This window comes from Littorina saxatilis, linkage group LG12 (assembly GCF_037325665.1).
Source record: "Littorina saxatilis isolate snail1 linkage group LG12, US_GU_Lsax_2.0, whole genome shotgun sequence".
In the NCBI taxonomy this organism is placed as follows: Eukaryota; Metazoa; Mollusca; class Gastropoda; order Littorinimorpha; family Littorinidae; genus Littorina; species Littorina saxatilis.
In genome coordinates, this window is record NC_090256.1 from 64,394,471 (window position 1) to 64,421,970 (window position 27,500).

A 27,500-nucleotide genomic window follows, 5' to 3' on the forward strand; every position below is an offset into this window, starting at 1 on the left:
CTCTCTCTCTCAGTTGAGTCTATTCAATCTCAGTGGATGGTACACTGTAGTCATTTCATGCACACGCGTACGTATCCTTGTGCGCTTGTGCTAAGAGAAATTCGTCCATTTTTTATTTATTTTTTTAATTTTTTTTACCTCAGCAAATATTTTTCCTGACTTGGAAACTATCAATCTTCCGCATGCTCATCGGACATGCACAACTCTTCTTAGATAGCAAATGAAAAGTGAGTTTTATTCTGTAACAAGCCCGAAAAGGATTATTCGTACGGCCTCATATTCATACGCTTCAGTTTAGGATTCGCTCGCATATTCATCAAGAAGAGAGGAAATTCGCTGTCATGCGATAATTGTGTCTGGCAGTGTGACAAAGGGAAGAGGACATTGCGGACAGGAAGCGGCCTGACAGAAAAGGATTGGCCATTTGGCTCCGAGGATGGCCCGTGGCCCGTGGCCGTGTTTTGCTGGTGTCAGCGTTTGGTTAAACTTGTTCGCGTGGCTCTGTCATAATGCTCATATACCCATTTATCAGAAAGGCTATAATTATATTGTGTGTCTGTTTCATTACTTGCCCGATAATCTGTGTCTCTCTCTCTCTCTCTCTCTCTGCCTGTCTCTGCCTCTCTTTCACTGTCTCTCTCTGTCTTTGTCTCTCTGTCTTTGTCTCTCAGTCTCAGTCTCAGTGTCTCTCTCTCTCTCTCTCTCTCTCTCTCTCTCTCTCTCTCTCTCTCTGTGCACCGCCCGGTCATCAGAGCAACGAATATGAACTGTGAAGGATGAGAGAGGGGGGGGGGGGGGGGGGGAGGGGGGGGGATGTTTGCATCACATTTTACTGAGACCGCGTTTGGGATTTGGACTATTATATTATATCCACCGTTGCATGAAGGCCAACCAACCAACACCCAAAATGCTGACGGTGTGTTAATCTTGGCTTTTGAAACTGCGGGGGGAAAAAAAGTGTTGCTACCGTTTTTATTAGTTAAGCACCGCAAGAGAAATTACTCGAACTGGCGGCCTAAATCCAGACGCTTGCCCCTCCCCTTCTCCACCCCTGATCACCCCTTTCGAGACACGATACTTGGGACCTATAACACGACGGGACAACTACTTCCAGTTTTGATCTTGTCATGTGACACAACCCATACTTGTGGCTTTCGCGTAAAACCTCTGTTATTATGGGGCGAGGACGCCCCCATTCTATACGGATAGTTTAGAGGTTGACCATGGGCAGCGCCATTTTGTTGTGAAATACGTCATCAGTTTGTGTACACAGGAAGTTGTGACATCCGTCACCCTATGGGAGGGGTGAAGGCAACATTGTTCATCTGTAGAAAGTTGTGAAATACGTCACCCTATGGGAGGGGTGACGTCAAAATTGGTCATCACAGAGTTTGTGTAACACAGGAAGTTGTGAAATACGTCACCCTATGGGAGGGGTGACGTCAAAATTGTTCAACAAAAACAGGTTATGTCGCATTGTGCAGGGTCAACTGCAACAAACTCAAACCGAGCCATTCATACCTAGTTGTATTTGAGAGACTTATATACCCGACATTTTTATTTCTTATTTTTAGCACAGGTGTAGGAAAAATCATGAACCAAAATGTTATTTATTTTCTAATTTAACATTTTTTTTACAAATATGACCATGGTCTTTTAAACATACAGTGACATTAAACATTGTTATGTTAAAAAAAAGAAAAAAGAAATAAAGCTTTTGTGCACAAATCAGAAAATACATTGTACATTTTACCTACAGGCCAAACAGTGTCTGTTGGCGGCAGAGGGCCCAGCAAGTTGCTATTTTTAGATCGATTAAAAGTTGTCAAGAATAGGCGCTTACATTTGGATGTGTCCACTGATAGTAGGTTTGGTTGTGATCAATCAGAATGATGTAGGAATAAAAATGTATGACAGTTTGGTATGATGACATGTAATTCAAATATGCTGAAATGTAATATTATACATGATATAATATTATTATGGCTGTTGCCATGACCATGAACCCCAAGAAAGGTTTAATGTTATGTAAAATCAAAATACCAAAATCAAGCACCTACTAATCCGGTCTTCGGTGCGGCTTGGACCAAAAAAGGATGGACACGCAACTCGCTCAGCCAGCCAGCGCTGCGAGACTTACAGCGGCCAACTTCGCCGCGGCGCGCTCATTGGCTAAGTATTGAACTTGCGTCAAGGCCGATGCGCGTAGATTCCCAGAATGTTTACTTTCGGTTAGATTCTTCGACAGCATTCGCAGAGGTGACTGCCGTATTGTGTACCGCAGTCAGAAGTAATTTATTACTTTTGGGAGTTTAGTAACGTGATATCAGTTTTCAATTGTTCGTTCACTTATATTGCTTTCAGATTTAACACACAAGAAACAGTAGCACGGTTTTCGTTGCGAAAATGTGCATTGGCAGTGCTACGCGATCGAATTGTGTATTATGTACACGCGGTGTTCTTCTCAGGAAAAGACCGAAGCGACATGTGACGTCAGTCGTTCAGCCCGCGAGCGGTGGGATGGGGGGGTTCACATGGTTTGTTTGTTTCAGAACCACACCCATATACACACATTTCACATGTAAACCATTTGTCCGCCCCCTGTCGATATTTATCGACTAAGTTCCTTGTTGCCTGTTAATGTTGCCCTTTTACGCCAGGAGAGCGTTGAACTTGAAGAAGTTGCTGGGACAAAAATATACACAATTTAAAACGAAAACGTCCATGGAGTTCACTGCATGCAGGCTGTGTTTATACTTTCAGATTTGACGTTACGTGTGTTTTTGATTTTGGGAGGAGCATGCGGCTTTTACGTGTTTTATTCCCCCTCAACTGTTTTGAGGAGTCTCGGAGCGTGTTTATCTGCATATAGCACGGCTAATTTTAGTTTAGTTTGGGTGGGGTCGGCGGGGCAGAGGAGGGAACTATTGTTGGATGATGCAGGGTAATAATTGCAAATCAAGTTGATCTGTGTCAATCCAGCTCTTTTTCCGGGTTGCACGAAAGCATTATGGACAAATCGCTTTCAGAGAGAGAGAGAGAGAGAGAGAGAGAGAGAGAGAGAGAGGTGGCAAATTCGCACTTCTCACTGAATCAACTTGCACTGGTATGTGTACGCCCCCCCCCCACCCCCCCACCCCCCCCCACCCCCTCTATTTTCAGCATCTTCTCTTTAAGTCTTCTTTCTGCATAAGTGTTGCTATTGTGCAGTCATGTATAGCAGACAATACCGCCTCGCTAATAAATTGCAGTCAGGCCTAAGTGTACAGGTGAAAGGAGTTATTGAAGCAGTTCGAACGGCCTCATATACCGAATGCATTCAACCACAAACCATTTTCATGCAGACGGGGGTGGAAAGGGGAGGCCTACACCTCTTCTTTTGAAGAAGCTCCCTTTTTCTCGTCGGGCTTTTGAGCTGTACGATTCTCCCTCGTGCTTGTAAGCGTCAGCAGAGCGCAACGATCTGAAACAGGCTGTAGACCTGTAGGTAAATAGGAATTATGACTGGAGTTTTGGAACCCCCTTCTTTTTTCAAGGAGGCTCGTAGGTCGCGTGTGTTTTGGACGCGCCGTCGCCGCTGTCTGTGTGTCAGTGCGCACAGTGGTGTCAAAAAGTTGTGTCCGCAGACAAGTTGTGACGGTTCGCGCACAAGGTTGTGTTTTATCTAAGTCGGGAGTGAGTGATAGGGCGCCTTTACCTTGTTCCGTGGCTGATAACGAATGAAGTCCGTTTCTCCACGTCTAGATAGATAGTAGCTTGTTCCTTTACTGACTATCAGTAAGTCACGGCGCCCGGGTCGACTGAATTTCTACATTTGAAGATTGCCATTGACCGGCGTGGTGCAGGCATTGTTTTGGGATTTGTGCTGCATTGTCTTGAGATTTCTGTTTGATTGTTTTGAGGTTTGTGTGGCTCGGGCTGTTTTTGAGACTGAATTGTGTGGTGTTGGTTTCAGGACAGCTAACTTTCTCTGTTGTTAGTTATAACAGTGTGGATTCCGCGACATCAGTGTCAGTGCGTCCGTCCGTTTCTTGGCGACTACAAATCCATGATGATAATGTGTGCCTCTGGTTGAAATCGGTGCACTGATATGGATACATGCATCGTTGAGTTACCGTCCACTCCCCTTTCAATACATTGTGTATAAACACCTGCAAATGCTGTGCATTTCATCGTCTGTCGCTGACTCGGCTTGGCAGCGAATCAGCATACAATGTAACTGAACTTCTGTATGTCACCGTAAGAGGGCAACACGACTGATGTAGTAAAAACTTCAGGAAACGAGCTGTCCTTCCGTCAAGTTTTAGTTCAGATTTGTTAATTGATTGTGTGTGTGTGTGTGTGTGTGCCTGTGTGGTACATTGTTCAACGATGGTAAAATGTAGGTGGCACTTTACCTTGTTCAACGATGGTAAAATGTAGGTGGCAATTAAAGCCAAATTCTAGTTCTTTCGCATGAAATGGTGGATAAGTGGACATTTACGAAACGGTTATCATGTTAATAGCACATCATTATCAATTCCTCTGGTCCTTTTAACACTCTGGGCCATAACAGTTGTTCTGACTTGCATGCCACCTTGGTCCTATTAGCATCTGTGACCAGGGGCGGATGAGTTGCTTTGTAAGGGGGGGGGGGGGGGGGCACTTTGAATCGAAAGTGAATGTGATGGGCGCGCGCGAAGCGCCCGAATTTGTTAGGGGGGTCCGGGGGCATGCCCCCCGGAAATTTTTTTTGCCCAAAGAAGCAAAATGGTGCCATCTGGTGCCATTTGAACTTAGAAATGGTCATAGAATCAGCATAGAAAAATCTTTTTTTTTTCTTCTTTTTTTTCGGGGGGGGGGGGGGGGTGTGCCCCCCCCCCCCCTCGTCCGCCCCTGCGTGACGGAACAGTTCGTCTAACTTATGTTTGTGTCACTCTGTTTCTTTGTAACATCCGGAACAGAGCAGGTGTGTCTTATTTTTGTCATTTCATTTTGTGGATGAATAGAGAAAATAGCGGTATGAGCTAATGTTAATCTCTTTCCACGCTGGGCGAACGTATAACGTGTTTTGTCGTGTGAGGTGTCCATCCCATGATTGCGGAGACATACTCTCAATGTCTCTGATGATTGTTATTCGGGGCGGTGAAAGATGAATGGACTGCTCGCTTGGCCATCAGATTTGCTGAGAGGCCGGCGGTGCTGTCTCCCCACCCCCACCACCCTCTTTCGCTCTTCACTGTGGCTTGTCTCAGTCAGCCGGCTTGCAGTGTTCGGAGGACATTGGTCAGTGTTGATCATGCTGAAAATGAATTGACGAAACGAAAGTGGTGTGTACACGATGCAGCCGAATTTAGATATTGTTATTTTGCGAAACTTGACTAGACAATGAAGAATACTCAGGGGCCTTCTAAGTTCTAAGCGGTTCAAGGAACAAATCTCAGTTAAAATACTTATTCTGCCCCGTGGCTGATCAGTCAATGATATTAAAACTAATATATTGCCTGGTCTTGGTACACGGCTTCTCAGTGCTGGCGAAGATTAGAACGCATTGAAACTCTCGGCACACTGTTTCTCGTCAACTATAGCCTACTATTTCGGCAGAGACAGGTGTCAATTATGTAAGAAACTTGAAATCCAACCTGTCCTTGTTTAACCTTTCACCGTGGCAAGTTTATCCTCTTCCTGTCTTCGCTGCTGACTCAGTGAATACTCGCCGATTATGCAGTGTGTGCGGCCGTTTACTGCTTGGGTAGCATAATAGGTTTTTGTCAGTCAGAACAGTTGAATCCCCCATTATATTCGGCCGGAGAAATACATGAATAAGCTCATTGTGAGTCGAAGATATGTATCTTTAGAATTTCAAGTTGTGCAGATTTCAACTGCACCACCGCGGCAGCCTCGTTGCCTTTTTACATTTTGTCAAGTTATGACTAAATGTTTTAACATAGAGGGGGGAATTGAGACGAGGGTCGTGGTGTGTGTGTGTGTGTGTAGAGCGATTCAGAGAAAACTACTGGACCGATCTTCATGAAACTTGACATGAGAGATCCTGAGTATGGAATCTCGAGCCTTTTTTTCCATTTTTTGGATAAATGTCTTTGATGACGTCATATCCGGCATTTTGTAAAAGTTGAGGCGGCACTGTCACACCCTCATTTTTCAATCAAATTGATTGAAATTTTAGCCAAGCAATCTTCGAGGAAGGCCGGACTTTGGTATTGCATTTCAGCTTGGAGGCTTAAAAATTAATTAATGACTTTGGTCATTAAAAATCTAAAAATTGTAATTAAAATTATTTTTTTTATAAAACGATCCAAAATTACGTTTATCGTATTCTTCATCATTTTCTGATTCCAAAAACATATAAATATGTTATATTCGGATTAAAATCAAGCTCTGAAAATTAAAAATATAAAAATTATGATTAAAATTAAATTTCCGAAATCGATTTAAAAACAATCTCATCTTATTCCTTGTCCGTTCCTGATTCCAAAAACATATAGATATGATATGTTTGGATTAAAACACGTTCAGAGAGTTAAAAAGAATAGAGATAAAGAAAAGCGTGCTATCCTCCTCAGCGCAAACGCTACCGCGCTTTTCTGGATTGTTAATTTCACTGCCTTTGCCACGATCGGTGGACAGACGATGCTACGAGTGTACGGTCTCAAGTTGCGGAAAAAATGCAGTGCGTTCAGTTTCATTCTGTGAGTTCGACTGAGCTGGACTAAATGTTGTATTTTCGCCTTACGCGACTTGTATTTCTTATCAGTCGTGGAGCCATAAGAGGGGTAAACGGACTGTGGATGTGTTTACAGATTTTCATTGCATTCTCAGTTGTTTTCCTCGTTTCTTCTTTTTATGCTTTTCGCTTTTTTTTTGGTAGTCGGTTTCTTTTGTTTTATTTATTTATCTTTTATCTGTTTCATGTTTTGTTTTCGGTGAAGTAAGTCGTTTTAAATAGTTGTGCCGGAAGTTAGTTTCGCCTGTGTCAGTGCACTGCATGGAGTGTGTGTGTGTTGGCTTGTTCGCAGTGGCTAACTGAGGGGTTGAACACTTGGAGAGAAACGATGCCCTAAGGTGACAGGCTGGTGTCTTTCGAGCGGTCCGCCGAACTCGTGCGCTGCATCTTCAAGATTCCCGAACAGTTTGTGTCCTTGAAACGTCCAGTCTTCACAATGTTTAAGTTTCTGAGGCGGAAAAACTCGAGTTCTTCCGAAGGCGAACGTTCGATTTCGTCGAAAAGTGGTCGGAGACGGAGGTCTCTGGATATTTCGCTTTTCAAGGGTCCTTTGTCCGCGCCAGCCAAAGATTTCGACCCGAAAGGCACAGGTGGAAAGGACGAAAAGTTGGACGTTGATGGAAATGACAGTGAGAAGAAAAGTGAATCCTCAGACGAAGTGCGTGTTTTACCGGAAGCTGACAGTGACATGTCGTCTGCATCGGTCAGTCTTCAAGATGAAGCAGAGGTCGGGACTCTTAATTTTTTTTCCTTTTAGTGTGTCAGTGTGTGACGGTGTGTGTGTGTGTGTGCAGTGTGTGCGGCAGAACATTGTGAAGACGGAATACATATTTCAAGGAAAGGGAAGGACTGTGGATACATTTAACAACGACGAGTGTAGCTGATATTTAGTAAACGAAGTCCAAGATGCTCAACAGGTAGTCATTGACTCTGGCTCAGAATCACGGTGTGACATGCACATGCGGCCAACTTTCGTTTTGCGGCGTTACCTGAAAGTTAAGGTTAATTAGGGTGGCGTGTGCGTGCGGGCGTACGTGTGTGTCAGTGTATGTGTATGATGATCGTTGCCCTGTAAAGGGATTTTCTCATAAACGTAAAGAAGAAGAAGAAGAGTGTATGTGTGTAACTGTTAAGTGCCGCAGAGAGAGAGAGAGAGAGAGAGAGAGAGAGAGAGAGAGAGAGAGAGAGAGAGAGAGAGAGAGAGAGAGATGATGATGATGATGATGGAACTTTATTTTTCAAGGATAGAGGTTTAAGGAGAGAGAGAGAGAGAGAGAGAGAGAGAGAGAGAGAGAGAGAGAGAGAGAGAGAGAGAGAGAGAGAGAGAGAGAGAGAGAGAGAATCTGAGATATGTGTAAGTGAGAAAAATGTACTTAGCAATAGCAAAGCCCATGAGAAAGAAAATGCTCCTTGTTTAATAACAACAACTTGTGAGAGTGGCAACCAGTTAGTTTGAGCCAGGTGCAAGGCCGTTGGCCTGTGGAAAGCGGTCATTGTGTCCAGGTTAGACTTAAACTCACCTTATTTGACCCACTCCCGGCCAGTTCCAAGAGGTTAGATCTATCCAGGTTTCCCAATTGCTTCGTTTCCGGCCGATTTATGTGGAGCAGGTGATGCGCACAAAACATATTGGCGGTCTAGAAGTGTCGTCTGCGCAATGATCGCGGCGGCTTTCTTGACCGCCAAGGACGACCATGCACGTTGTGAGATGTCATTCGTTAGACCTCAATAGCACAGGCTGTTTAACCTTGCAGGAAAAAGTTCATTCTGTTTCATGAAGTGAAGCCTGTCAGTCTGACATCACCTGCTTACTTTAGTAATATAATATGATCAGTTTGATTGAATCAACAGGTGCTCCATTTATTTATTTAAACATAGTATGTATCCATTTTCATGGAGGCTTACTTGTACTCTTTTTGCTTCAGGATTTTAGTGACAAAGTTTTGGTGCACTGGTGTATACATGGGTGCAACTCTGCCGGCTACACGCCGGCAGCCGGTTTTTGGTTTCATCGGCTGCCGATGTTTTTGTTCCAGGAGAGGTTTTTTTTGGCATTTTAAATACTAAAAAAGCTGGACCCCAACTTTTGCCGGTTTTTGGAATTTTCCAGGTTGCACCCATGTGTATATCGAGAGATATCATACCTGAAAGTGGCGAGTATTTTACTCACCATGGCGAGTAGAAACATGTATCTAGTGAGTAGAAATGTTCATCTACTCGCCAAATGCGAGTAAAATTGCTGAAACAAATTGTTGGTTTGGCTAGTAAAGTTTGCTCTCTGCCTAGTAAATTTTCCGAACCACTAGCCAAAGGCGAGTAAACCATTTGTATGACTTTCAGGGCTAGATATTTATGATATTATAGTTTATACTGGCACCCGCCATGAGAGGAAAACACACGAATCGCTACATTGCAGTTTAAGCCTTTCATGACAGGTAGATTGGTCAAGATAGTAGAAAAGTAATAACAGAAGGCATCCCTTATTGTGAGTGTCCCCTCATTGGAATTGCCTAAAATAGCAGGTACCACTGTCAATTAACTTAAATCTAAGTGTAGTTTTGAAAGAGCCCAGCTATACTATTTTATTTGACATGCATTTTACACGACTCTGTGTGATGCCGCTTTTTTCAGCCTTTGGGAACAGATTCATAAGCCTCAGTAAACACATGAATACATGCATGTGTGACATCTCAATCACATTTAACTCTTTTTCTATTTTATGTCTCTTCAGTCTTACCCTACCACATCCCTTTTTTCTTTTTTTCCCTTTGCCCCAACTCCTCCCCTCCCCCCCCCCCCCCCCTCTCTTTGAATCCCCTTTCCCTTGATCTCAGCATGTCAAGCCCTTTTAAACTAGTCTCTATGTTAACACTCTGAAAGCATTAAATTTGCAGTGAAAAAGATGACTCATGGGAGTTGCATGCATACAGGCAGGCTAGGGGGGGTAAACATATCCAGCTCCCAACTTTGCTAGTTTTTTTGCTTTCTTTTTTTAAGCTTGTGAAAAGGGGTAATCTTACCTCTTTCCTTGCAAGGTACAGACACTCTGTTTAGGTTATGCATGAACGCTAATAAAAGTTAGAAGTGTCTTAAGCATACACAGTGTTATAATATATTGAAGTTGTTCGAGTTGGTTATTTGGAAAACATTTCAGATAATACCTCTGAGCATGAACACCTCTTGCAAGAGTGTTGTGCACTGCAAACGACGTGTTCATTTCCAAGATTTTTGAAGCACAACTGTTTGCGAAACTATAGGATATAAAACAATTAATACAAAAGACTTTCAGATTTCCACCATTACACGGACTGCGCTTGTCTGTCTCATAATATGAACAGTGATGTTTGAAGACAGAAGGGCTGTTTAGCAGATGGCCCAGCAAATGCCATGTCACAATGACTCTTGCATTAATTATTGTTTATACTTATAGGAAACTGTCTTGATGTTATGGGGATTTACAGAGTGCGTGAATGAAATTATTGTCCTTATGTGCCCCCCTGCTGAAAGTGGAGCCGAGTCAGAAAAAGATGAGTTTTTCTTACACTGTTGAATTTCTGCTTACTGAATCTTGTTTGAAAGAAGCAGGTGAAAAGGGGCTTGCACAAACACAACCTCTCCCCAACCACACACACATGCACAGATGAAAACAAAAACCACTTTTCTCCAAAAGACGTCCATTTTTTTCAATTAAACTAAAACTCTTATCTGGGATTTTTATTTGTGTTCTGTTCCAGAATCCTCGGCCAAGAGAACCACAGCGCAGACGGACGACTGCTGTGACCTATAACCCCCACCTCAACCGTTCATTGGATTACGATGACCCCGGTACCATGTCCGACATCGAGCCCCCCACTTTCGCACGTGGAGGATACGCTCGAGCCAGCCTTCCAATTGTACGCAGCGCTTCGTCATCGTTGGAGAGACCCATTGGTGAGTAGTGCTTGGTGTTTGGAGGAATTTTAGATAAGCATAATCATAAGCATCAGATTTATATAGTCCTGTGACTGTGAGGTTACCCTCATGGAAATTCGGGCTGCTTTCTCTTTGGGGAAAGCGAGCTGCCATACAGTATACGGCACTACCCATTTATTTTTTTATTTTTTCTGCATGCATGTATTTATGTTTCCAAATCCTGAGACTTTCGCTGTGAACTAATGGGTTCTTTATCGTGCACATTCATGCACACAGGGGTGTTTGGACACCGAAGAGAGTCTACACAAAGTTGACCCTGGGAAATAGACCCCTTGTAAAACGTGGGGATCGAACCCACGGCGATAGTGACAACTGTTTTGAAGCCAGCGCCACTACCGACTGAGCTATTTCCCTGCCCTTATGGATGGAGGTGTTGTCGAGGGAGTGATGATTGAGACAGGGAGTGATGACGGAGAGATGTGCTTCCATGGGGACAAACTGATCTTTTTAGTTTTGCAATTCTTACATGCTTTTTTCCCTAAAAAGTGTAGTTTACGTTAGCATGACAATCTAGAATGACAGTCTGGAATTTTTGTTAATAACATATGAATCTAGGAGTTCAAGTCATCACTGATTTTAAATGTATGCTTGGGTTTACCAGTGTTCTCTGTTGCCACTGAGTCCTTTTGTTCTGCCAATGATGTGTGAGATAATTTAAAAATGTGAACATATAAACATACTATAGGTATTCTCTACAAACAATACTGTTTATTAACCTACTTTTGTTTTAACAGAGTTTATGAGAGGACGAAGATTTATTATTTTCATAGCCCTATTAATGCTATGCCCTTGGAGATTGACGGTTGTCCATTGTGAAGGTTTCTATGCAGGTCTGGTGTTCCTGGTCTACCGAGATGAAACAAAGAAAGCCCTGCTGCCCAACGAAATCACAACTTTGGACACCGTGCGGGCGCTGTTTGTTCGAGCTTTCCCAGAAAAGCTGTCCATGGAGTTTCTGGATTCTCCAAAGCGTAAAATCTACCTGCTTGAGGCAACAACCAGCATCTTTTTCCAGTTAGAAGACCTTCGGTAAGTCAGCTAGCTTACAGCTTGAGTCATGCGGCCTTTTTCATTCTCTCTCTCCCTCTCGCTTTGTCTCACTTTTGTTTGTTTCCTTACAACTTAAGTCTTGCTCCTAACAGCATTCATTGATTCCATCTCTCTCTCTATCACTTTTGTTTGTTTCCTTACAACTTAAGTCTTGCTCCTAACAGCATTCATTGATTCCATCTCTCTTTCTCACTTTTGTTTTTGTTTCCTTACAACTTAAGTCTTGCTCCTAACAGCATTCATTGATTCCATCTCTCTCTCTCTTTCTCACTTTTGTTTGTTTCCTTACAACTTAAGTCTTGCTCCTAACAGCATTCATTGATTCCATCTCTCTCTCTTTCTCACTTTTGTTTGTTTGTTTGTCAGTTCCGTAACTTGTCTGTGCTGAAATGTTTTTTGCTTTTGCAGATCTATGACTGTGTCATTCTCTTTCTGTGTTGGAGAAGTCCTAATGTGTCTGTGATTCAGTGTAGTTTCTTGTCCTACCAGATGTATTCATTTAAATTACCTTCAGCCTGTTTACTTTATTTAGTGTGTATTGTACAGTGAACTAAGTATTTTGCATACCTGTTTACTTTCCTGTTATTGTTAACAGTACCCAAGACATCTTTGGATCTTTTCTCAGTGCTTCTTGTTCATATTTTTCATTACCCCATTGTTCACCGTGTTTCTTACCACAGGGATATTCAGGATCATAGTGTGCTGAAGATCCACGAATGTGACAGCGAGGAACCACAGAGAGTCAAAAGCTACCCTGAAATCAGGGGCCGAGCTGTCCAACCGAACTCGGCCTCCTCTCGACCATCCTCACGCCAAGGATATATCGGAGAAGGCTATCGTGATGATGTGAGTAATAAAATGCAAACAATTGAACAAACTTAGTTAATTTTGGTTTGGTTCAGATTTTGTTAAGAACAAATTTGAACAATGAAATAACTTCATAGATGTTTGCTGCAGATTTTGTTTATGAACTATTTTGACGGCTGAAAGACTGTGATGTTTGGAACTGCAACCATTCAAAGCTCTCGCCTTCACTTTTAGACAACTCAAATTAAAGGAAAAGTCCCCTTTTCTCCTAGAGTGTTTGCAATCCTTCTGATGATGCCCAACCCTATCAAGTGCAATTGTTTTTTAAATCATTTTTTTTCTTCTTTTTACATTTAGTCAAGTTTTGACTAAATGTTTTAACATAGAGGGGGAATCGAGACGAGGGTCGTGGTGTGTGTGTGTGTGTGTCTGTCTGTCTGTGCGTGTGTGTGTGTAGAGCGATTCAGACCAAACTACAGGACCGATTTTTATGAAATTTGACATGAGAGTTCCTGGGAATGATATCGTTTTTTTCTTTTTTTTGATAAATACTTTTGAGGACGTCATATCCGGCTTTTTGTAAAAGTTGAGGCGGCACTGTCACACCCTCATTTTTCAATTAAATTGATTGAAATTTTGGCAAAGCAATCTTCGACGAAGGCCGGGGTTTGGTATTGCATTTCAGCTTGGTGGCTTAAAAACTAATGAGTGAGTTTGGTCATTAAAAATCGGAAACTTGTAATTAAAATTATTTTTTTATTAAACGATCCAAAAACAATTTCATCTTATTCTTCGTCATTTTCTGATTCCAAAAACATATACATATGTTATATTTGGATTAAAAACAAGCTCTGAAAATTAAAAATATAAAAATTATCATCAAAAATTAATCTTCTGAAATCGATTTAAAAACAATTTCATCTTATTCCTTGTCGGTTCCTGATTCCAAAAACATATAGATATGATATGTTTGGATTAAAAACACGCTCAGAAAGTTAAAACGAAGAGAGGCACAGAAAAGCGTGCTATGCAGCACAGCGAAACCACTACCGCGCTAAACAGGCTCGTCAGTTTCACTCCGTTTTGCACAAGCGGCGGACTACGGTCATTGTAAAAAAAAAATGCAGTGCGTTCAGTTTCATTCTGTGAGTTCCACAGCTTGACTAAATGTAGTAATTTCGCCTTACACGACTTGTTTTTTCTTTCGGGGGTGAAATTTTAGGTTGAAGGTGCAGTTTTGTGTCTAATTTATCAAAGTGCTGGCTGTATACCTGTCAGCGTGAAATTCGTTGTCGTTAGTGCATTAATGTTGAGTTGTTTGCACCTGTTGTGTCTCCGTTTCAATAATTCATTCCTGCCTAATTAGTTGATGGAAACAACCTTGCTTTTTATTGGTAAAAGGAAATAAAAAGGCAATTTGCGATTACAATTTTTCTATGCACTTTGGGTTAAAGGCACAGTAAGCCTCCCATAAACCATCACAGATACTGTCAGGCTTCTACACACAGTACAAACACCCTTCCATTTGAACGTTCACCGAACGGGAACATCCTAGGAACAACGTAAAGAGCGAGCAATTTTCAAAGAATTAATTTTGCGGATTGTCTCCTCACACAATCGGACCGTGGTGCGTTTTGGTGCTGGACCTAACTTTTAAAATCTAAATAATAAATTGACAGCTTGTTACACAAACATTCTTAAATCATAAAAGATTTTTTTTTTCATCAAGACAAGATCAGTACAATTCGAAGTTTTGAAAGTTTGAAAAAAGAAAAGCCGGGAAGCAGGGTCACGCAAGATCGTGGTTCTCGTAGCAGACGACGGTTTATGTCTATCGCCAGTTCCTCTGAACAGTCAAAAGCCATCGCTAGAGTTCTTGTGAACCACAGCCGTTTGTTTCGTGCATAGTCAGAGGTACATAATAACGTGCTATTGCAGATAAGCTCACAGCGAATTACAAACTGACGACAACATTGTGAAAAAGGGAAACTGGATCACACGGGTTCACGATGGCTCAGGGGTAAGATAAACCATGCAAAAATAAAATCTTTGAAAATTGCTCGCTCTTTATGGAGGGCACCTAGGATGTTCTCAAGCGGTGAGTGTTTAAATGAAAGGGTGTTTGTACTGTGTGTAAAAGCCTAACAGTATCTGTGATTGTTTACGGGGAGGCCTCCTACTTGCTGTGCCTTTAACAGCACAGCTTCTGTTTGTGTGTCTATGTGTGTGCGTGTGTGTGTGTGTGGTCAACTTCATTTGATTAATACCAGTTCTAGTTTGAAATTGACAGTTATCATCCGTAAAAAAACAAGATATGAAAACACTATCCCTAGTAAGAGGGTGTCAGCTAAGAGCACTAGAACAAGTCTACGGAATGTTTTCCAATGCAATAGACCCCCCCCCCCCTCACCCCCCTCCTTCTTTGAAGACCCTCCCTCCTCAAATTTTCTATACATACAATCATAGCATATTGAAATCCACTTCAGTTTTTAGACTCCCCAGTTGTTTTAAGACCAGATTTTCCTCAGAATTCTGTCAGTCTTTAAAGGGGTGTACCACAAAGGAAAATGGAGCAAGGCATCGTACAACAGTGAGAGGTGGATGGAGCAGACCTGTTTACCCTTACAATTTTGGCGTAATTTATTACGATTTTCTGCAAAAAATACGCCAATCCGCTATCCGTGTCAAGACTACGATTTTCATAAATAAAAATAAAAAGTTAAAAAAATAAAAAATAAATTTTATTTTTATTTTTTATTAATTCACATGTTTGGCATTGTTTTTTTTCAATGGCAAAAAATGGGGTACAAAAGCACAGGACTGACCAGAGATCATGTCTGTTTGATGAAATGCTGGAGAGCCTTCTAGTGGTGAAGTCTCGCCCTCACTCATTCGGCAAGCGCAAGTACAGTAGAGAAGCGCTTGACACACTGAAAAAGGCCTACTACGAGCAAAAGAAAACGAATCAGTGATGCATGTGCTTTTGATGTGATCTTCTTTGAAATTATGATGACTACAAAATTTGACTGATGTGTTTTGTTTGTGAATGATGGATATATGTGCATGATTGCGTTTCGCAGACACAGTTGTCATGTGCGTTGTAATTGGCGACGGATGCTGGATGATTACTATTTTTGTGCCAGGATTACTATTTTTGGGGCTGAGCATTACTCCAAAACACCTATGGGGGTAAACAGGTCTGATGGAGGACTAGAGTAACACTCACCTGAAAATGGCCCCTGCTTGTTTGCTTGTTTGTTCTGCAGCGTGGAAGAACTGTGAGTCGCAGCCTTGTGTGTGTTTAGACCTAGTCTAGGAGCAACACTGGACCTGTTGGGAAAACATTCCCATGTTGATCTATTTCTCTTTGTTTGGGATTGATTCAGGACGGCTCCAAGCTCGTGTTTCCATTTTCTGCACCCTTGGGTCAATTCGGACTTGATGAGGAATGTTTGGCAGCTTGCTGGAGGATTTTCTTTTAGTTCTGTGAACACTTTCTTAGTCTGAATGGAGATTACAGAGTCTCGGGGAGTTTTGTTGGCATTAGATGTTTGATGGATTTATATGACTGGTGCCGATTTTGGACTGAAAATTGCTACTTGCCAGTTTGTCAATGGCTATTATGAATGCAAATCTGTTCAGTATTGCTAAAACATCACTGTTACCGTCTCAGCTGGTAATTACAAGTAGACTTTACTGTATTTTGCTTTGTATAGTGGACAACCATCACAATTTACATCCTTAAAAGGCAGTGTATGTTTATATTTCTTTGAATATATAGTTTGAAATAAGCAATTGTATCACCATGGAAAGGTAAAGCCATGTCCCCTCCAAAAATCTCTTCATCATATAAAAGATAATAAGGCCAGCTATGAGAAAAGAATTTCTTTATCACCACCTTTTTTTCTCTTTTTACCAGCTTCTGTTCTGTATAAACCTCTGAGGGAGGTTAGCGAAAACTGCGACATCCGACAGCAAATAACCCCTTTTTGTTCAGAAGGCAAATTATTGAAGATTTGGTGCACAATGTCGGCTCAAACGTTAGGTCTCTTGACATTTTCCTTTTCACTTTGACATTTTTCATATATTCATCTTTCTCTGTTAACAACTTGAACGGCGTGTGGGCAGGCAATTTCTCTCCATTAGAGTTGACTAGCCAACTTTTCTATTTGTGGAGAAATGGTGGAATTGCTGAGGGAAGACACTTGAATTGTGCAGGCGTAAAGCTGAGCGGAGGTTGTTTATTCCTGACGTTCCCGTATCCAGCTACAGTGTCGTGTTACTGAGGGACAGTTGAGCTTTAATGTAGGCTGGGGAGAATTGTTTTGAAACCGATTTACTGTATAGTGTTCTTACACACTGGCTATAAATGTGGAAGAAAACCATTAACAGGAGTTGGACAAGGAGAATGCATGCAGAATGCAAAAAGTATTTTGATCACTGTTCAGCCATCTCTGGTTGGCACTTTCATGCAAAGCCTGAGTGTACTAGCCAGTTTCTTGTAAAATCACAGCCTGGAAATATTTTGTTTATGTGTGTCGTTTCGGCTGGCGACAGAAGCAGTAAAGAAACTGGTTGCTCTGCTGAAAAAAAACAAGCGGAAAGATTCTTTGACGTTCCTCAAGGGGTTGGATCTCGGGAGCACTGAATGTTACATTCAACACCATCCTCTTCTCTTTAAAACTACAGCGTGGTTGTGTGCAGAGTGAAAAATTTGTGCTGTGTTGAGCCTGGCAATTCTTTTGGTGGTTCTACAATTATGAATGGTTGTTCCGACGGGGAATGTTCATGTTTTCACTGGATGTGCTCTTCAGTTAAACCTGTGAGTGAAATTGTCAGTGACAGCTATCTGTGACACAGGTTTTTGAGTGAAGTGTTATTTCTGTAATTGACTTAGATTGACGGGCGCAGTGGCGTGGTGGTAAGACGTCGGCCTCCTAATCGGAAAGTCGTAAGTTCGAATCCCGGAACGTGGTCGCTGCCGCCTGGTGGGTTAGGAGTGGAGATTTTTCCGATCTCTCAGGTCAACTTATGTGCAGACCTGCTAGTGACTTAACCCTCTTTGTGTGTACACGCAAGCACAAGACCAAGTGCGCACGGAAAAGATCCTGTAATCCATGTCAGAGTTCGGTGGGTTATAGAAACACGAAAATACCCAGAATGCCTCCCCCGAAATCGGCGTATGGCTGCCTGAATGGCGGGTAAAAACAGTAATACACGTAAAAATCCACTCGTTCTAAAAACATCAGTGAACGTGGGAGTCTAAGCCCATGAACGAAGAAGAAGAAGAAGAAGACTTAGATTGAAGCATATTTTGAGCAATGTATTTCTTATCATTTGTAGTTAAAATGGGTGTTTTTTGACTACAAAAATGGTTTTTGATTTTGTGCTGTGAAGAATCCTTCTAAAGCTGCAGGCCAGTAGCTAGCACATAAGTATACAGTGTGTGTGTGCGTGAGCGTGTGTGCATGTGTGAGTGTGAGAGAGAGAAAGGGGGGGGGGGGGGGTGTGGTGTTAATGGATTGTGATGTTTTTGTATTATGTTTTTCTAAAATGAAAGTTAATGTAAAAACATCGAGCAAACTGAAGCAAAATGAAAGAGGGCATCGCAAAATGATGAGAAAAGGTATTAGGTTGCGTCGCTCGCTGTTTTCCTTTTAGAATGATGAACTATTGATTTTTCGGTTTCATTCTATACTTTCTTTTTGAAGAGCAGAACTGCTGAGACATCCAACCTTTGTTTTCTAAGCCCACTTTTCATTGGATTTTACTTTTTGTCTCTATTGATTGCTTCCCTTTAAAAATGAAATTGAAGAGTGACAGTAGAAATGAGGTCAGAGGGATGAAGTTGGGCTGCTGTTGGGCAGGTTGTAGAGGGAGTTTCTTTTGCTTAATCGAGTGAACTTTTCGCATTGGTTTGATTGCCTCTACTCCTGTGAAGGGATGTTTGAGGGGATGTCCACTGTACTAGCAGATTTGGTTGATGATGATGATGACAATGATGATCACAATGATGATGATGATGAGGACAATGATGATGACAATGATGACAACGATATTGATGATGATGATGATTATGATTATTTTTACTATTATTTATGTGCTGCAGATGTCCAAGGCCCAGAGCTTACCAGCGTCGTCATCCCAGATGTACCAGGAGCTGATGCACAAGGAGAGAGCCCAGTGGGAGATGGAGCAGGAGTACCTCCACGCACAGCACCGCCGATCACGCTCTCGCTCACAGACGCCCGAGCCAGCAGAGCGCCCTCGGTCGCTGTCCACTGGCGCTCCCAGGAGTCGCTACTCGCACTCCCCAGACCGCCTCCCTACTCCGGAGAGGGGTCCTCCTCATCTGATCCCCATCCCCGAGAACCCTCGCATGGTGGCTAACGGTTTTCGCGAATCCATGAACGGGGGACACTACGAGGCCCTGGCCGCCAGTCGCTCTCACCCCCACCCGCCTTCTGGTCACCTGGACCCCCCTCCCCACCCAGGGAGGGGGATTTCGCCCACGCCAGGAGGACAGGGTATCTACGAGAGCGTGTACGGGAGTGGAGGGTACCACAACCCTCAGTCTTACGTGTCGCACAGCACGCGGGCCTCTCTCCCTCAAGGTCCACAGAGAGCGACAGGCCCTCCTCCCCCTGATATGAGTGAGTTGAGCTGTCTTGCCTTTTTTCTTTATTAATCTATTTATTTATTTATTCACTTGATTATTTTTTCTTTTTTCTTTTTTCTTGTGTTGTCTTTTTGATAAACTTTCCTTTATTCCCGATTTCTCGCTACGTTTTTTCTTTCCTTTTGGTGTGGCAGTGTGTGCGCAAAAACTGAATGATTTCTTTGCCATGGGTTAGTTACTTCTGATGTCTACTTTTGTATGGATTGAGGCTGTGTTACCGTTAGCTGTTATACTCTAAACAAGAGGATAAACATGAAGCTAAACCAGATTGAATGTTCACATGGCACAGTATAAACATGGATGATACATTAGTTGGTCTTACTTGCTCTTTAGCTAGGGGAAGGAGGAAATTTAGAAAGACCTACATTCTCTTCCAGTTCGAGGTTGTCAGATGTTACGCTCATCTCCAAGCAGTATCATGATACAAAAATGAAATAAATTTGACTTAATTGTAACTGAAATGTTTAAATTGGCCAAGATGATATCCCCTTTATGCAATTCAAGGCTTACTGAGTTTGTTATTCTTACCAACATTCCGCTAACATTTATCAGTATTATTTGTCAAGAGGATACACATGTATTTCATGGTCAAATTTCTTGAATTTTCAGGACGAGCCGGCCCACCAAACAGACACTCTCTTGCTTTCGCAGCGATGTCCAACCCCATTTACGACAGTTTCCCTCAGCGGACACAGTCATACAGACCCGCACCAGAGAGAGATGTTCTACCACCAAGACCACAGAGTACCAATCCGCATGAGATGTAAGTTAGCAGCAAGTAGCCTTTGAGGGTAGAAGGTGCCACGTAGTGCGATCTGTTTCAGATGTCTTACCACCAAGACCACAGAGTACCAATCCGCATGAGATGTAAGTTAGCAGCATGTCGCCTTTGAGGGTAGAAGGTGCCACGTAGTGCCATCTGGGTCAGATGTCTTACCACCAAGACCACAGAGTACCAATCCGCATGAGATGTAAGTTAGCAGCATGTCGCCTTTGAGGGTAGAAGGTGCCACGTAGTGCCATCTGGGTCATATGTCTTACCACCAAGACCACAGAGTACCAATCCGCATGAGATGTAAGTTAGCAGCATGTCGCCTTTGAGGGTAGAAGGTGCCACGTAGTGCCATCTGGGTCAGATGTCTTACCACCAAGACCACAGAGTACCAATCCGCATGAGATGTAAGTTAGCAGCATGTCGCCTTTGAGGGTAGAAGGTGCCACGTAGTGCCATCTGGGTCAGATGTCTTACCACCAAGACCACAGAGTACCAATCCGCATGAGATGTAAGTTAGCAGCATGTCGCCTTTGAGGGTAGAAGGTGCCACGTAGTGCGATCTGGGTCAGATGTCTCAAAGAAAGAGGTTCTGTGTTTAATCGAAGTAAAATTCATGCCCTGTAATGGCTCTGCCGTGAGGGCGTGAAACATTTTTTCACACTCGTATTTGACGTATTTGAAGAAGCATTTGACACTCTGTTCAGCAACAGGTCACAGGTCTTTTGTCCATTTTTGTTAGTGCTGTTGGTGATCAAATAATTCCATATCATGTAGCTTACCGAAACTACAGGATATACGAGATGCGCATGCCGGAAGTCGCCATATCACGTATGTTTCGGTCGGGCCGTCAAGACGCGTTTTTTGAATGCTCACAAGTAAGTCTCGTTATCCGTCAAATCCGCGCTTTTCTTTTAACGATTTGACTTTGTCAAATTCAATCGTTGAATTACAGACCCTGTAAAGACGGTGCATCGTAATATTTTTTGCGTTGCATATTGTTTTCTCAGCGAAAACCGTGACACGACCGACTTGGTGTCGTGCAGATAGCATGGCGGACTCCGCTGATGAAGAAATATTACTACGCGAGGAGACAGGGGAATGCTCTAAATCGAAATTCGAGGCTGTCACAATACCAATCGATGATTGGAATTTCATGAAAGATCAGAATGCTAGAATTCTAAAAAGACTTGATAAACAGGACAAGAAAAGAAAAAGACTCAGCTCCGCATCGGACTCTGACTCTGAGAGTTCAGATTGCGCGACTCTCGCACGCGGGCAAAAAACAGCCAAAACTAAAAGAACCGATCAGCGTTCTTTTTCCAAAGACGAGACGTCTAGTCTTGTGGAAGATGATTTAGAAATGTTAATCTCCTCTCAGTCTCACACAACGAAGCAGGTTGACACAACCGTGCTTGACGATATTGAACAAGAGTTTGAACCTGACACTGATGTTGGGCCTCCCATCTTAGAAAAACTAGCGAAAGTGCTTGGAACAATGGGAAAAGGAAAAATGGACGATGAAAGAATGAACACGAAGTTTGATAAACACAAAAGACCACAAAATTGTGAGACTCTCATAGTTCCTAGGGTCAATCCAGAAATCTGGAGCGTGTTAGATCACAGCACAAAATCTGCAGATCTAAAACTTCAGCGTACGCAAAAGTGTCTGCTGAAAGCAACTTATGCACTGGCTAACACAGCAGATAAGTGTGTAAAAAGCGAAATGCAACACATGAAAGATCTCGTGAGAGATATCTCAGATGCAGTAAGTCTAAACCTCAAAACTGTCCATGAAATGTCAATGGAACGCAGATCAAAGATTTTGAACTCGCCGACTGTAAACAAAAAGTATCGCAAATTGACGTCAGACGACATTCCCATTACAGAACACCTGTTTGGTGATGATCTCAAATCTGTCCTCACGGCAATCGACTCGACTGCTAAACTGGGAGCTAATTTTGCACTGTCTACGAAAGGTAGAAAGTTTTTCCCCAAGTTTGATTCCCCAAAAAACGGGGGATGGGTGGACAGGCGTCGTGGGACGCAGGGCCAGCGCCAATGGACACCGAGAGCGGGACGTGGCCGAGGTCAGAGATACCGGACCAGGTGGCCACAGAGGACCACAACACAGGCTTTCCAAGCATAACACCAGAGGTGGGTGAAAAACACAATAATTGTGCACCGTGTTTCGAAGCAGGCAGACTGAAATATTTTGTGAAAGAATGGCAACAACTGACCTCTGACCCCTTTATTATTCAAATGATACAAGGAGTAAAAATTCCTATTTCTAACTCGGCCACATTACCTAGTTCTGTGATACCTAAAAATCAGGTACAGGGAAACTTGTGGAATAAAGTTGATCAAGAAATACGGAAACTTTCTGTCATGAAAGTGATTGTTAAGTCAGAACATGAAGAAGGAGAGATTATCTCTCCTATTTTCTTGGTCCAAAAACCTGACGGTTCATACAGAATGATATTGAATCTAAAAGAATTCAACGAGTCTGTGGAGTATGAACATTTTAAAATGGAAAATTTGTCTTCTGCTACAAGTATGATGAAAGAAGGATGTTATATGGCATCTGTTGATCTTCGTCACGCCTATTACTCAGTACCAGTTCATTCAGATTTCAAAAAATTTCTGAAGTTTCAGTGGAGAGGTCAGTTGTATGTTTACACATGTTTTCCGAATGGATTGGCGAACTGTCCAAGATACTTCACTAAACTTCTGAAGCCTGTGTATGCTTTTTTGAGAGCACAAGGTTTTCTCTCTGCCTCCTTTATTGATGATTGTTACCTGCAAGGCCAGTCAATTGAAGAGTGCAAAAAGAACATTCTGTCAACTGTCAACCTTTTTCAGAAGCTGGGGTTTACAATTCATGATGGAAAATCAGTCCTTGTTCCAACTCAAAAACTGAAGTATCTTGGTTTCATCCTCGACTCAAAGAAAATGACTGTTACATTGTCAGAGGATAAGATAAACAAGATCAAATCAGCTTGTCTTGGTTTAATGCAGAAGAAAGTTTTTTCTGTACGAGAACTGGCACAGGTGATTGGAAAGCTTGTGGCAGCTTTTCCAGGGGTAAAATGGGGACCACTCCACTATAGACAGCTTGAGAGGTTGAAGACCAAAGCTTTGAAAGTGAATGCTGGCAATTTTGATGCCATTATGAGTATGACAAAGAAAGCAAAGAGAGATCTTGAATGGTGGATTGCCAATGTGACCACAAGCTATTACCCACTCAAAGTGAAACCGCCTTCCCTGGAAATGAAAACTGACGCTTCTACATCTGGTGGATGGGGAGCAGTTTGTGATACAAAATCAACTGGGGGAAGGTGGAATGAGCAAGAAAAAGACATGCACATAAATGCACTTGAACTGTTAGCCATTAAATATGGACTGCGGTGCTTTGAAAAAGACGTCACTGGTAGACATATAAAACTCATGTGTGACAATGTGTGTGCTGTAACCTATGTCAAGAATATGGGTGGTTCTCGCTCAAGAGAGTGTAATGAAATAGCAAAGCAGATTTGGATCTGGTGCAGAAACAGAGATATAGAGTTGACAATAACCTATATTCCTGGAAAACTGAACATTGAGGCTGATAGAAAATCAAGACAATTCAATGACAGAACAGAATGGATGTTAAACCCAAAAATCTTTGAAAAGCTGTTTTTGAAGTTTTCACAGCCTCATATTGATTTGTTTGCATCTAGGCTAAATTGCCAAATCAAACCATTTATTTCTTGGGGCCCAGATCCAGACTCCATTGCTGTGGATGCTTTTACTGTAAACTGGAGCGTGTGGGATAATGTTTATGCATTTCCCCCTTTCAGTTTGATCCAGAAAACTCTCTGCAAACTGGAAGCAGACCAAGCCGAGGGTATGTTCATCATTCCCCACTGGCCAACAGCAGTGTGGTTTCCCCAAATGCTGAATCTTCTGATACAGCAGCCTGTTCGCTTACCTCAGGGAAAGACAACTCTGCAACTGCCGCACTCAGAGGCAGCCCATCCTCTTCATCACAAACTGCAACTACTCGCAGTTCAATTATCAGGCAAGCCGTCCAAGCACAAGGATTTCATGGCAGAACATGTGACATTGTGTGTGCATCGTGGAGAGAGTCAACGAAAAGACAATATGCATCATATCTTGCGCGCTGGCAATTGTTTTGTTCTACAAGAAACAGTAATCCCTTTCATCCAACTGTAGGATTGGTACTGACTTTCCTCACTGAACTTTTTGAAGAGGGGCTTGGCTACAGTGCCATCAATACTGCACGTAGTGCAATTTCTACTGTCATGCATTATGACCAAGAAAGGTCGATAGGTACGCACCCAAAGGTGACAAGGTTCATGAAGGGTGTATTTGAAATGAGAACACCTTTACCAAGATACAAGGCAACATGGGATGTGTCAGTGTTATTAGAACATTTCAAAAGGAAAGAACACAATTCAAAATTGTCTTTGAAAGAGTTGACAAAGAAACTTTGTGCTCTGCTTTTGATAACAACTGCGCAGAGGGTCCAAACCATTCATTTTGTTAAGCTTAGCTGTCTTCAGTTTCATGAGACAGGATGCACTATTCAGGTGGTTGACAAGTTAAAGCATACAAGACCTGGACATCACCAACAAGCCCTCGAATTACACAAATACACAGATCTAAAATTGTGTGTTGTAAACTGTTTACTTGAATATATCAAGCGTACAACAGAGTTGAGGAAAAACAATGACCAACTGTTGCTTTGTTACGTACGGCCGTTTGGGCCTGCAAGTAAAGACACTGTTTCAAGGTGGTTGAAAGATGTCCTCGCTGACGCTGATATTTGTAAATTCACGTCACACAGTTTCAGGGGAGCGTCAGCATCTGCTATGTTGAATAGTGGTTTTTCTATTGATGACATTTTAAAGTCGGCTGGATGGTCAAATGCGAAAACTTTCTTCAAATTTTATAAGCGACCTGTAGAAAATGAGCAGCAAACTAGGCGAGGAGAAAAGAATTCTCTTTTGAATTATTTCGCTTACAAGAAAAACTGAACTCATTGGTTGTGTTAACTCAGTGAAGCTGAAATCCAAACGATGGTAGATAACCTTTGGATGTTTGTGGTTTGAAATGCAAGTGAAATGCTATGCATAGATCATGTTTGGTAATGGTATGGATATACCAGTTGCCAATATTAATCATGTTTGGTTGTGACTAGATCTAGTAAGTCATTGAGAGAAGGAAAACAAGATGTTTTTCAAAACTTTTTATTTGGTTGAATTGTTTCCAAGTATTCTAGTGATTTAATCAAGTGGTATCTTGAAAAATTAAATGTTCTGTCACATTTGTTTGAAAAATTATTTTGTCTGAATCAGACATATTTGTTATGTTGCCGGTGAGCTCTTGAAGAACATGTTTAAAGAAAATAAACATTAACTCACGCAGGGCGACAACTCATATGATGTGTTAACAATTGTATGTGTGAACAATCAATGCTATTTTGTGAAACCAACTTTGAAATCTCGTATATCCTGTAGTTTCGGTAAGCTACATGATATGGAATTACAAACATAAACGAGAACTTACCCAGTAAGTCGAAGTTTGTGTAGAATTCCATGAGTGTAGTTTATAGAAACGGAGGGATATATGCCCTCCCGTACAGCTATTATGCCCTTCCCAATTAACTGGTTTGCAGATAATGCAAAATAGTGTCAGCAGTATAGATCTGCTAAGGGAGACAATTACTTTTCAAGAAAAAACATTTAATTGTTTTGGTTACACAAAATGTATTAGATCAATTAAGGGTCGTTCCTTAATTGATCTGAGCGTTAAAGTATGGCGACTTCCGGCATGCGCATCTCATATATCCCTCCGTTTCTATAAACTACACTCATGGAATTCTACACAAACTTCGACTTACTGGGTAAGTTCTCGTTTATGTTTGTAATTTTATGGGAACGATTTAGGGAGAGTGTATGTGCGTGCGTGTGAGAAATTTGGTCAGCACTCGTATTTTTTTTTTATGTACAGTATTGAATGTCCTCGAGCCAAGCAATTTTCCTAGTCTACCGCATGTAGTTGAAATAAAATCGTAGCTTATGTCTTAACGATGCGCATATTAATGTGTTGCAGACACCGCATGGAGAGGATGGAGCAGCAGATCGCCTCGTTAGCTGCCTGGGTTCACCAGGCGCAGTCACCGCCCTCGGAGCCGGTGCGGCGAGGGCCGGGTAGCAGTCGAAGTACGAGTAGTGGCCACTCTGACGGCACCGATACCTACCCTGGATCCAGCGCTAGTAGTACGCTTCTGCTTCACGCAATATTTCTTTGTTTTGGGGGGAGGGGAGGGGAGGGGAGGGGAGGGGGTGGTGGGGAGTGAATGGGTGTGTGTGTTTGTTAAACATGGTGGGGAGGGGGGGGGGGGTTGCAAAACTTGTGATATAAAATGTTCAAGAGCTCTATGTAGACCAAGGTTCTTATGCTTGGAGCTCAAAATTCATGTCTACCACCACCCCCACCCTCCCCCTTTGAAAAAGAGAAGCAAAATCTTCTTCCACTTGAGATAGGGTTGGTATAGTTTAGTTTCACAGGTGATGGAGCACTGACTATAAAGTTATGTATTTTATTAATAATGCTGATGACTGCATACAGTTTTGAGAGTAGTTATCATTGTTTAAAATGAATCATAAAGGGTGGTTTGAGATAAAAAAAAAATTTACTGAAGAGAAAATGTTGAATTGCTTCAACTTAAAAGTTCACGTTTACTTTTCAGTATTAACCGTCATGCAGTTTTATAGTTATTGGATGAATATTACTTAGTTTACAGAATGAAAGTGGTATGTTGTCTGCTTTGGCAAGCATGAAAGCAATGAACTGAAAAGGTTGCTAATTCTTGTGTTAAAGATCATTACAGGTATATTCCCACTATCATTATGCATATGTACATGTGCAGATGACAGTATAATAGCAATATATTACAATTATTGGCATTTAATAGGTACAAGCTAGCATGCTAGAATACAAGCCAGTTTCAAAATTGCAAATAATATGGTAGCCATGTCTGGTAGATGCATATGCTAGATTTTCATGTGTACTAGCTTCAGCGTTTTTTACAATCTGTGTAGAGAGGAGGGATAAGGTCATGTTGATGTCGTTTTGTGCTCCAGTGAAGTTTTTATTCATTCCTGTCTTTTACCCATCTTATAGAAACTTCCAGAACTAGATTTTAAACTTTTTAATGGTTCATTCCTCATTAAGATTACAGCATGTTTCCATCAATGTCTGCATGTACTAGGATGCATGCCATTTTATTGGAAAATTACTTCACTGAAGTACCATTCCCGAAAAGAAAAGAAAATGAAGATAACATTGACAAAAGAAGAGCTTTCCACATTTCACACTTCAAAGTATTTATGGAGATATTTTGATTAAAAACTAATCTTTTCATTACATTTTTACTCAGAAGCATACCACAACACGGTGGCCTAGTGGTAAGGTGTCCGCCCAGTGAG

The 27,500-nt window shown here is 42.0% G+C and overlaps 1 protein-coding gene and 1 long non-coding RNA gene across 7 annotated transcripts in view; both read left to right on the forward strand.

Moving 5' to 3' along the window:
- LOC138982536 (coiled-coil domain-containing protein CG32809-like) overlaps nucleotides 1–27,500 on the forward strand; it is a 175,998-nt gene that overhangs the window by 128,935 nt on the left and 19,563 nt on the right. For 5 of the 6 annotated variants that reach the window (XM_070355845.1, XM_070355840.1, XM_070355843.1 and 2 more), the window contains 6 exons: nucleotides 10,459–10,654; nucleotides 11,527–11,725; nucleotides 12,427–12,592; nucleotides 18,663–19,206; nucleotides 19,842–19,995; nucleotides 26,122–26,288. In XM_070355845.1, coding sequence (XP_070211946.1) covers nucleotides 10,459–10,654; nucleotides 11,527–11,725; nucleotides 12,427–12,592; nucleotides 18,663–19,206; nucleotides 19,842–19,995; nucleotides 26,122–26,288 — 1,426 coding nt within the window. The remainder of the gene's footprint in view (nucleotides 1–10,458; nucleotides 10,655–11,526; nucleotides 11,726–12,426; nucleotides 12,593–18,662; nucleotides 19,207–19,841; nucleotides 19,996–26,121; nucleotides 26,289–27,500) is intronic. The other variant, XM_070355844.1, reaches the window with a different exon arrangement.
- On the forward strand, nucleotides 20,564–25,446 carry LOC138982547 (uncharacterized). The gene is made up of 2 exons (XR_011460889.1): nucleotides 20,564–22,161; nucleotides 23,844–25,446. It is a non-coding gene; the product is annotated as an uncharacterized lncRNA (long non-coding RNA).